The sequence below is a fragment of the Osmerus mordax genome, chromosome 7 (genome assembly GCF_038355195.1).
Source record: "Osmerus mordax isolate fOsmMor3 chromosome 7, fOsmMor3.pri, whole genome shotgun sequence".
NCBI classification, from domain to species: Eukaryota; Metazoa; Chordata; class Actinopteri; order Osmeriformes; family Osmeridae; genus Osmerus; species Osmerus mordax.
In genome coordinates, this window is record NC_090056.1 from 11,491,810 (window position 1) to 11,503,429 (window position 11,620).

Genomic DNA, 11,620 nt, shown 5'->3' on the forward strand with positions numbered 1-11,620 from the left:
ACGCCCTGCTACATACAAGGCATGTGCTACATACATGAAATTCAGATCAGTCACACAACGTGCTTAGTCTTAGTACATGATCTGTGCATTAGTGCAGGAAAGTAAGTGCAGGGTTCCTCTGACCCCTCCAGGAGAGGAACGGGTAATATGATTTATTAACTAAATTCATATGGTTAATTAAAAGACATGCTTTTCCCAAGTCCTAAAATGTCTTCCCCGTGAAAACATAACCACTTCATCTAGCCAAGACCTGCAACAGAAATGAGTTTCACCCAGTATCTTGAGCAGCTGACTTCCTTACATCATCACTGAAGCAAGGACCCTTTAACACCTTCACTGCCTTATACAGGATCAATCAGGACATCTCTTCAAACTTTTAGAACCACATGTAATCCTTCTGACTTTGAAAACCCTGTTCTTTACATATAAATCATGCTTTCAGTGTGCTTTAACATCTCTTCACTATGCATGTCAAAACATGTTTGTGTCATGCAAAATTTAAATTATATCATGCAGATCATGCCAAATTATATCACTGATTTTCCAAAAATCGAAAGTAGAGAATCATAGTCTTCACATTAAGAATGTTAAACTGCTATGCAACTACTCTATGGGGTTTAACCAGTATATAAACACCTATGTACAGTGTAGTGTACTATTGTAACATTTGCTGTGTATTAAAATAGATGTGGCAAACAATGTGAGTGAATCTAACCTAAAAAATATTGTTTTAAAATGACTTCCGCCTGGAGCGAGGGAACTCCCTGAAGTTGTACCCAGGAGAGAGTGCACTTTCTGGGGAGGACAGTCCTGGATTGTTCCTGGGGCTGGTGGAGCACCCCTGGATCCTGTAGGAAATGGAGTTGTAGTAAACAGAGTTAATGTGGCAGCCAGGGTGCTCATTGTATGATGGTATGGGACTGTCACACACACCCAGGCGGTAGCACATACAGGAGCAGAGGGACCCAAGACGGGTCTCAGGGCTGCAGCTGCCTGCTCGAATCTGTAGGTGCAGCCTGTTCCTGGAAGAGGCACCCCTGGCCTCCTGCTCCTCTGCTGGGGAAGCAATTAGGTTGGTGCGGCTCGTTCCCTCTTCCATGGGTAGGAAAAGGGTGCTGTGACTACGACTGTTCGCCATTTTTTCCCTGTTCCTCTGGCTTTGACCCGCTCTGGCCCTCTGCTCCTCCAGAGTGTGGAGCCCCAGGGTCCCCTCCATCAGGCCCCTGTCTCTCTTCAGAGAGGCCCTCTCTTTGGCGTCGCGCCGCTCGTCCTCTGTGTTCATGGTGAGGAAACGCAGCACCACCAGGTTGAGGAAGGCCCCGATGACTGTCAGGCCCACAAGAATGTACATGAAGCTGAAAGCCACGTACGGAGTCTTCTCCTGCAGGTCCTCCTTTTTCTGCAGGGCCACAAAGTCCCCAAAGCCGATTGTGGTGAGCGTGATAAAACAGTAGTAATAAGCATGGAAGAAAGTCCATCCCTCAAAGTGAGAGAAGGCTGCAGCTCCTACACAGAGTGTACCTAAGCAGGACAGGAAGCCAACCAGAACCATGTTTTCCATGGAAACTTCAGTCCGCCGTAATCTCATACACTGCTTGATGTTGCGCAAGAGGTAGCGGACAAAGGTGTTCATCCTTTCGCCCAGACTCTGAAACATGACCAGGGTAAGGGGAATCCCCAACACAGCATAGAACATGCAGAAGACCTTCCCTGCATCAGTACCTGGAGCAGCATGGCCATATCCTGTTGAAAGAGACTACACTTTACCATGCTGTAGGTGGGATATTTAAACATGTTAAGTTCATGGAAATAACCAACACTGAATGTATGCCAATATTCCCCATTTGAAGGTGTAGGCCTACAGTACACAATCAGTTGAAACGAAGCCTAACCTACAGGGGCACATGCCTTATGCACTGGGGTCTGGTGGCTGAAAGATGCCCATAGTAAGGTCACTTACTGCAAAGTAGAAAAAACTTACCAATAGTAGTTATGACAGTTATGGCAAAATAAAATGAACCGGCAAATTTCCACTGTCTTCCGGCACGATGGGGTTCGGCTTGGAGAACCACACGCTCAATTTCTCTGTAGTCGTCCTCGGAGAAACTATACTTCTTTTTCATCTCGCTGCGCTTCTGCTCCAAAATACGTCTGCGGGAGCTCTCCGACTCGGATTCCAGCGCGTCGAAAACTGCGGCACCGACCAGAAGATAGGAAAAAATGCAAAGGATGAGCGACAAGGTCCGGATGTTCTGCTTCTTCATATTTGGTTTCGGAAAAACTGAACAGTTCAGCTCTGAGAGCAGACGCGCTGTTACAGGTGGTAGGCTAGATAACTGAAAGACACCACCACGACAACCATAGGCACCATTGGAGTATAAATCCAACTGCAGGTGTGGTTTCGGGAGGAGGTGCATAGATTAAAGCAAATTGAATACGATTTAGTTACCATATATACTGTATGTTTCTTTAAGCTATCGAACACGTGTGAATAAATTTTGCACAACATGAATGCGCATATTTGACAACAGGTCAATTATGAACGTATCCTATTTCAAATGACGCATTTGCAAAATGCAAAATGCACGCTTCAATTTAGTCGAATGCACCTCGATAGGTATCAGCAACTTCCTGTAGCCTATAATCTGTTGAAAATCTGGATTTAATCACGAATGTGTCTCATTAACTCTCAGTCTCTCATTAACTAGTGTTTCCGTGCATATAAATAGAAACGTTCTCTAACCAGTAAACCTAGCCTTTACCACACAGTCTGTCCAAGTCAATTAGCCTTGTATGCGCCTTATTGGTGAATGTGAGAACAGAGCTTGAATCCAAAGTAGGCTATATAGCCTATTGGACCAATCGTTCAACAGGTTTCCCGACCCTTGCAGCCCACAGATGAAACACCGACGTTACATAAACCAGTGTGCCCACGTAAAGCCAAAAGGCAAAGTTGATGTGCGATCACATGACCGCTTTCACTCAATATTGACAGAGTGCTGAATCTCCGGTTTTGAAAACATTCAGCACCGCGGACAGCGAAGGGCGTGAGCACGCTTTGGAGCTATGGATGGCTGGACAACCCATTTTTAATTTTTGCCTACGTACAGGAGTTTAAAGTAGCCGAAATAATTCTACCATCTTGGAATAATCTTTACCGACCATTAATGTCAAAATTATTTACGTCACGATCCAATTTTTTAAACGTTAGCTTGAAACTCCAACCGCTTTCCATAAATAGGCCAATAAAGAGTTGGTTTTATCACTCTAAAATAGATCTGCACACCTGTGCACCTTGGTTTTTATGTAGCTATTCTCTTCTCTAGAGATAACAGACAGACATGTGACTCATTAAATAAAGCCCGATAATCTAGCCGTTTCCCGAGTGCGAGAAAGAAACCTCCAGTTTGGATACAGTTGCTTTTCCGGTCGTATAACTTGATTGCTTTGCTTGGTGAAGCGTGCGCGCGAAAGGCATTACAAACTACGGTGCCTCTGCCCTGAATTTGTTCCACACTTCCAAATCCTTTTACCAAATACATATTTAAAAAGACCACTGTAACAATCGCCAATATGACAGCCAAACATAAAACCTATGCTTCAACCATCTGCCCACTATGCCTCATTGTGCAACCGTGAGTTTCCTGTGTGTACGTGTGCGTGTGCGTGTGTGTGCGTGCGCGTGTGTGTGTGTGTGTGTGTGTGTGTGTGTGTGTGTGTGTGTGTGTGTGTGTGTGTGTGTGTGTGTGTGTGTGTGTGCAAGACAAACAGCAGTGATAGTGCCAATAAACCTAGAGGTGGTGCTAGTTACCATGGTTACTTCATCATCATCATGCAGCTACAAATTAAGAGCAATAACTATCCTGATTGATCTACGTATTTCATCCTCACAATTGACACAACTGGTCAATTGCCCCGCATTATACACTTTTACTGTTATATTATAATTTTACATAATTAATTTATATTAACACGCCAAATGCAGCAGAGTAGGGTACTGCAGGTGTATTGTTGTTGAGCCCTTGTGTCTATCTGTTTGTCTCTGTCACACCAATCTGCTCTCAGGGGCTCCCTGTTCTCTGGGCTGTCTGCTGCGTGTTAAGTGCCTTACAAAGCACACTTAAGTCTCCAGTGTAATTCAAACCAGCCCACTCTAAATCAATTACATCTCAGCTGATAACAGAGGGAACATGCAGTGCTAACAGCCACCTATCAATTCCCCCCTGTTTCTCTCCTTTTCAAAGACTAAGGGCAGAACAAGGAGAGCTGTGGCACAGCTCTGTGAGACATTTCATCTGGAGGGGGGGGGGGGGGATTGAGATGGGAGTGGGGATCAGAGAACCATTACCTAAAGAGATGCTTTATCAAGGAGATGTACTATTATTTAGTCATTGAACAGATACATCTTTTCAGGGTGGATGGATATGGATATCAGGGTGACCCCTGATATCCATTTGTTATTGCAGTCTCTACTCACCTCTTCTGAGGTCTGTGGTTATGCTGCAAATTACTTTATATCACGCCTGTCTTTGGATAAAGCAAGGCATCAGGCAATGAAAGGACAGCCGGGAGCTGGAGGCATCTCTCTCCACTGAGCAAAAAACTGATCCATCAACTCTGCAGGAAAAATGCTAATGTAGTAATCACAGTGTAGGAGGGTTTAGTGAAATTAAGCTCTTTAAGATTTAGTCCAACTTTTGGTAAGAAAGAAGAACCCTCAAAGAGGAAGAGGGCACAGAGAAAGCAGTCATGTTTAATGATGAGAAAAGCACAGGAGCATGGACCCAGGAGTATTGGGAAGAAAAAAGGAAATTGGCTGAGAATGACATGGAAAAGTAGGAAATTGTAAAAGCTTTGGGATCCAAGTTGCTGTGGCTGATGTCTCCTCAGAGTCATAACTACATGGTGAGAATTCAGCATGAGGTCTCACATACAGTTGGAGCCCTTTTGTAAAGAGCAGATGGAGTTGAAGAGGGGTAGGAGAGGTTGTTGTCCCCATCTAAACTCCGAAAGACATAAGAGCTATACTGTATGCTGTGATGCCACCCCAACCCTAAAAAACCTTCTATATCAAACTCCTTTTATATGAACCTGTATTAAAATGACTTCTAATTTAGTTAAGGTAGAAAGCATCATGTACTATACAGTGCTGTGCATTCTGTGCTGGTTTTTCCCTTTTCTTGTCACATCCATTATTTGTGGGGATGTGCCTTTTCACTGTAAACAACTCAAACATTGGAACCCAGTAACACACACTCACACATTCACACACATTCAGCAGCAATGCACCAGTTAGACCATCTCTTTGAAGTGACACACATACTTTCATGGGCACGTTGCCACAAGAGTCTCACAACACACACTAAGGTAAATAACTTAGAGTGAAACGTGTTTTCAATATGTGCGTTTGTGTGTGTGTGTGTGAGGGGGGAGAAGTATTTGCATGTGCTCCATGCAAACAATGTACATGAACTACTATATCTTAAAACTTAAATTGTCCTAAAACTAAGAGCTGCAAAAACACACACAATTTTGAACAATAGATCAAATAATGGGTTGATGAAACTGTGTGTGCTTAAAAAGCGTATATTTAAAAAGACTGTAGAATTTACTTAAAATATTTTGGGTGCTTTACACTTGACTACAGATGGCACAGAAGAAAGGACAAGGGAGAGAAAAGAAGGGAAGGGAGAGGAAGGGAAGAGAAATGGGTCTGCATGTGTATCTGAGATGTTAGATAAAATGGCAAATAATGTTCTCATGACCTGCTGTGAAGCCTTGAAGTTATTCAATGGAACTTTTTTTCTCTGACAGGTAACGTGGGGACCTAAAGCTGTTCTATTTTCAGCTAATTTCCTTAATTAATGTTCTCCGTCAACACCATCCAGCTCTGTATAAAGCACATCTTTAATGTTGGTGTGGCTCAACTATTTACTGTAAACTATAATAACAAAAAGGTGTGTGAATATGTGTATGTGCTTACATACATGCATCTGTGTGTGTTTGTGTGTGTGTGCGTGTATATGTGTCTTTATCAACTGTAATCCCATAATACTAGACATAGCTCATTTATTATGAGTATTTGTACTGAATTGTTACATTTACATTTAGTCATTTAGCAGACACTTTTATCCAGAGCGACTTACAGTAAGTACAGGGACATTCCCCCCGAGGCAAGTAGGGTGAAGTGTCTTGCCCAAGGACACAGCGTTGGCATGACCGGGAATCGAACTGGTAACCTTCGAATTACTAGCCCGATTCCCTCACCGCTCAGCCACCTGACTCCCATTGTTCTCAATAGTATTGAAATCAACAAATATGTGAGCACAGCTCTACAGTTTCCACAGTAACTAGGACAAAAATAGAAACCCAAAAGAGCAGCCACACCACTCAGAATACCCCCAGATAGGCCAAGATACTATTTTTATCCACTAATGGTGAGAAATGAGAAAACACAGAGGTTTGTGTTCTCAGGATTTCCAATTGCTTAAGAGAGCATTACACACAAAATGTTTGCAATCCAATTAGATAAAATGTTGAGCAATCCATTCTAAACTCATTAAATTGTTGAATTCAGACATGAAATCATTAATAAATCAACTGATAAACTTCAAAGCAAGATATCAGTCTTCATCGTCGTAAAGGAATGTACAAAGATGTAGCTGCATAGGGAACATATAAGTGATGAACTACGCAGAGAAGCTTAGAAATGACCATGGCTGTTCATTTCTCCATGGAAACCACAACATCACACCTTGAATGGCCACACAGCAGATTGATGTTGAGGGATCTGCCAAGCGACTCTTACTGCCCATCGGGCAAGATCCAAATAGCCAACACAATCTATAATTTCCTTGCATGGGATTCAAGCATGCATTATTAAAGCACATAAAACAAAATCTCAGGATATCCTACTGAAACAGTACAAATACCCTTCCACAAACCACCAATTTCTGTCACGTTTTAGACATGTAACCACAGTCCTTGAAAGCTACTAAGAGATTGGTATAAGAAAGGGCTAGTGCAAGTCAAAGGTCTGTAGTCACAGTCAGTAGATCCCCCTTCTTTTTTCTCAAGCACTTCTGCATTGCCTTCTTCATTAGCTTGCTGACGTCAGCATACTAGGTTTACTAATGAACTGATGAGCTAAATAGTGTTAATATTTTAAAAATCCTTCAGAAATATCACTAAAAACTATATTTCAGATTTATTTTAATATTAACACTATTTTATTTATTTCTAACACTATTTTGTTCCTTTTTAGCTATATTCCCATGTAGACGGGGTACACAAAGTGTTGCATTTTCACTCGTAGCCTATTTGCTGTCTAATAGTGGCCAGGCCGGGAATAACAAGTTGGCCTACTACTGACTAGCCTAGTAGTGCATGTCACTGCTAAGCTAATTCAACCAGTTAAAAGAACGCTACGGTGAACGCAGTGATGGGTAGTGACGATGTAGAAAGACGGAGGGACTGTAGTCCTCATCGAATTTGGAGCTGAAAGTTATTCAAATGTCTCATTTCCGTGGCAGACCCTTTGAAATTATTGGTTTACTTGAAGTCTTAACATTGTTGTTCTAACTAAGTGATGGAGGACGATTTCGTCTGCGATTATGATTCGACCTGGGAAAGCGATGGGGACGACCCCGGAGAAAACCAAACGCGTCGCTCAAACCAGGAAAAAACGAAATCTTGGCTGGTATATTTGTCATTCATTTTAGACGTTGGCGTCTAGCTATTAAGATATACAATCCTTTCGATCAACTATCTTTTGAACAATGGAAATAATAGCAGTAGTACGCTTGGTAGCGTAACTTGTGATGCTAGCCACTTTGCTTGCTAAAGCTAGTTGCTAGCTCTGATGTAACACTACCTGCACAGTGTCAGTGTGCCTGGTTGTCTTCGGACATCGGGTGTACAGTAGATTTGCTCCTCTTTTCTTTTTGACGAAATGTGAACATAACCGTTTACATTTGCTATTTAAGTGCACTTTATTACTGCGGCAGGTTCGGAAATGGACAAGTGCATTTGGTTTGTTGCTTTACAGTGTACTTTGGCCTGCAATTGCAAGCTTTGCTAAATGGCTAAAGCTTCCAATCCAAATATAATTGAAATCCATACTCTTAGCTCATCACCACCAAGCATCATTCTGGAGCTATCAAAGGCCTTTAATTAAACTTTCTAGTGCTTGTTATAGAAACATGGTATTGTACTGTTTTAATCACAATTTTAGTGAGACTGAATTCAATATAGCTCTGTACGATGTAGGTTGTTGGTATTGGAGGACAAAGGTTGCATGCAGTGGCTGAGCGATTGTATTTCATTTTTTGACAGTGGCTCAACACTTCCTCAAGAAACATGCGAGCGGCAAAGGATATGCAGAACTACAGGCGAGGTTATCCTGTAAGTTAGAAGCTAAATTCCATGTTCTTAACTTTATCAAGACATATCAGAGACTGATCCAGATCATTCTTTCTGTGTTTTTATGCGTCAACAGAATCTTAAAGATGAGGAATGCCCAGAAGACAGAATGATTAATTTGAAATTTTATCTAAATGAATATCGCTCTTCTCCTGATGGTAGGTCACTGGAATGATTGAATTCTTGAATAGAGCATATTTCTTTGTGATTGTCCCATGAAGTCTTGACATGCTGTCTTTTGTTTTTGTTTACTAGATATTTCAATTGATTCATTTCTAAAAGAGTGGAAGACGGACTATAAGAGGTTGGAAAGAGTTCACTCCTACATTCAGTGGTATGTAAACATTCAAATGTTTATTCTAGCCTTGATATCATTGATTTTTTAAATATTTTACTCCTAATGTAATGAGACAGATCTTATTAAGCTTCTCAGTACAAATACAACCTACCTGCAGTAGTTTTTCATGGCATAGCTACCTAAAGAGGTGTTTTAGAGGTGGTCAGCTGTATGCATGAGTAAGGGGACTCCAATTGAACTCCTGAAAGGGTAAGAGAAGGTGGACGTGGTAAAAATGAACAACCCTAGACACCTGTGACACCCGTGACAGCAAAATGCTTAGATCAGTCATACACTGTGATGGCGTAATTTGCAGCAACTACTGTCGTGTATTTTAACACATCGGGAGTAATTCATAATTCATCAATGTATTAATTGATAGGTAATTCATGTTTCAATGTTGTCCATAGGCTTTTTCCTCTGCGTGAGCCGGGAGTGAACAACATGGCTTCTGAGCTGACCTTGAACGAGATCCAGGTGAGATGAAACTGAAAGTGTTATGTAACAAATGCCAATCTAAAAGTGAATGCAAGCTATGGAGCTATTTTAGTGCCAGCACAAATGGAATCTGTATTTTACAGTTTTGAATTAGAAATGTTCAAACTGAACATTGTATGCAAAATTAGACATTTGATTTCACAGATTGAAATGGAAAATGTTTTTTTTTTTTACGACGTAGTTAAGGCGGCAGGCGTGTGTTGCTTAGGCGGCCGCCTTAACTAAAAAGTGCTGCGGGAAACCCTGCAAGCTCAGTGTGAGTTTGTATTGTTTTACATGGTGATTTTGAAAACTCCCATCTCTTTGTTACTCTCACTGTTAGGCCTTCAAGAAGAATACTGATGCCACACGAAGGCTGGTGGAATCTTATGAACTTATGCTGGGCTTTTATGGCATCAGGCTGGTCAACCAAGACACTGGTGAAGTAGAGCGTGCTGAAAACTGGAAAGAAAGATTTCATAATCTTGAACGGTGAGTTACAGAGTCATACCCAATCTAAGGCTTCATATTTGTAATTGTATTCACTGTAGGGTGTGTTCCTCTTGACTGTAAAATAGGCTTTTCAATCTTATTTTCTGTTGACAATTCTGCATTCCTCTCACATTTTAAAGCGTCAATTGAACTTTCCGTCTAAATGTCTCTTCTAGTAACGTACACAACAACCTGCGCATTACTCGCATCCTGAAGAGCCTGGGAGAGCTGGGCTTTGAGCACTACCAGGCTCCACTGGTACGCTTCTTCCTGGAGGAGACACTGGTCAAGAAGAACCTCGGTAGTGTCAAGCGCAGCGTGCTTGACTACTTCCTGTTTGCTGTTCGTAACAAGATGGAGCGTAAAGATCTGGTGTTTTATGCCTACCAGCATTATGAGCCTAAGGACAAGTTTGTCTGGTGCCCCAAAAAGATTCAGAAACAGTTAAAGGTTAAGGCTGCAGGGTCCAGAGATGGAGTGGAGGAAGGTCGCTCACAGGCTAAAGGAAGAGAAGCAGAGACCGGAGCATCTCCTAAGGATGAAAAAGACACGCCAGAGGATGGCACGCTCCCTCAGAAGGAACCTGAAGACGCAAGTGCATTGATTGTCCCTCCCAAACCAGAGTTGAAATCTCTGGGAGATGGTAACAGCAATGATAATGATGACATGGACCACTCTGACAGCGCAGACCCTGATTCTGGAAAAGGGGAGAGTGATATGGAGGGAGGACTGAAAGATGGCAGTCGGGCAAAGTACACTATCCAAGAGACTGCTCTAGTCCCAGAAACGGAGTGTGAAAAACCATTGAAGAAGAAACGGGAAGGTGACAGTGAGACTCTCAGCAACAGACCTACAGGGGACCTCACCAATGGGCAGGCGGCCATCCTCAACACAGTCCCCCCCAATGACACACTTTCTGATCAGACATGCCTGTCTGAAGCACCACCCGTCAAAGCTGCCACTGAAGGTTCCTCTAAAGGTTCTCCCTCCCTTTTGTCAGAACCAGGGGAGAAAATCCCTCGCACTGACTTCACATCTGTTCCTGAGGAGGGGATGGCAGTACAGCCAGTAGCGAGTCTGGAAACCCTTGAGAAAGCTGGTGGTGACCAGACAAATGGAAAAGATGTGGAGAAGATGGATGTGGAATCCAACACTCCAAACTCAGAACAAGACATGGGACTCCTGAATATATAAAGAAGGAGCATGAAGTATCAAATTTAGTTATATGGTGTTCTAAAAGTGACAGGTACTGAAGGTGTAATGTGTTCCCAGGCCTTATTGTTTTCTACTCTTCTCTCATTATTATTATTATTATGTCAATTGATCTCTTTTGTCAAAGATCTGATGAATTACAGGAATCTTTTTTTTTTTAAATGCAAATCCATCAATTGCTTATTAGTTGGATAGAACTGGGATATCTGTTCAGGTGGCAGGACAATAATACTGTGCCATAGGTTAATGAAATGTCCCTATTGATAACATGAACCCTTTTAAGTTTACTTGTGTAAGAAGCGTTATTGATGAAATGCTTGTTTCAACCAATATGTATAATGCAACTGTCTTTTCTTAATACACGTAACACTATCAAAAGCTGTGAATGCAGTTGTTTTGCACTGAAAATGTGGGAAACTGATTGGTAAATATTATGATGAGGCTTTACTCAAATTGACATTCTGCATTATTTTCTTTTGGAACCCCCCTGTGAAAAGGGAACATGATTGTATGCCCTTAGTTTCTTTCAGGGTTGTTGCACAATTTGTATATTTTGGCTAAGAGATATGAGTTATATGAAGGACGAAATTGCAAAAAAAAAAAAAAAAAAAACAAGATTGGGTGATTGTATGTGGTCTTGGCAGTATTAGAATAAAATATGCTGTATTGAGTGAAATACAT

General features: G+C 41.8%; 2 protein-coding genes across 2 annotated transcripts; one reads left to right on the forward strand and one right to left on the reverse strand.

Moving 5' to 3' along the window:
- Positions 1-730: 730 nt before the first annotated feature.
- kcnk15 (potassium channel, subfamily K, member 15) lies at positions 731-2,264 on the reverse strand. Its single transcript, XM_067239033.1, has 2 exons — positions 1,982-2,264; positions 731-1,743 (listed from the first exon to the last, which is right to left on the reverse strand). The coding sequence occupies exons 1-2, from the start codon at positions 2,262-2,264 to the stop codon at positions 731-733; spliced, it is 1,296 nt and encodes a 431-aa protein (XP_067095134.1).
- Positions 2,265-7,435: 5,171 nt separating this feature from the next.
- ogfr (opioid growth factor receptor) lies at positions 7,436-11,226 on the forward strand. The gene is made up of 7 exons (XM_067239906.1): positions 7,436-7,699; positions 8,335-8,403; positions 8,498-8,579; positions 8,677-8,755; positions 9,169-9,235; positions 9,579-9,727; positions 9,904-11,226. The coding sequence occupies exons 1-7, from the start codon at positions 7,589-7,591 to the stop codon at positions 10,919-10,921; spliced, it is 1,575 nt and encodes a 524-aa protein (XP_067096007.1). The 5' UTR covers positions 7,436-7,588; the 3' UTR covers positions 10,922-11,226.
- Positions 11,227-11,620: the final 394 nt, after the last annotated feature.

What these genes read in the sequence shown, in the direction of transcription:
- kcnk15 (XM_067239033.1), bottom strand. Translation starts at nt 2,264, where the DNA reads ATGAAGAAGCAGAACATCCGGACCTTGTCGCTCATCCTTTGCATTTTT. An exon ending in AACTGTCATAACTACTATTG is followed by an intron (nt 1,744 to 1,981) that starts GTAAGTTTTTTC and finishes CTCTTTCAACAG; the next exon opens with GATATGGCCATGCTGCTCCA.
- ogfr (XM_067239906.1), top strand. Translation starts at nt 7,589, where the DNA reads ATGGAGGACGATTTCGTCTGCGATTATGATTCGACCTGGGAAAGCGAT. An exon ending in AAAAAACGAAATCTTGGCTG is followed by an intron (nt 7,700 to 8,334) that starts GTATATTTGTCA and finishes ATTTTTTGACAG; the next exon opens with TGGCTCAACACTTCCTCAAG. An exon ending in AGATTTCATAATCTTGAACG is followed by an intron (nt 9,728 to 9,903) that starts GTGAGTTACAGA and finishes TGTCTCTTCTAG; the next exon opens with TAACGTACACAACAACCTGC.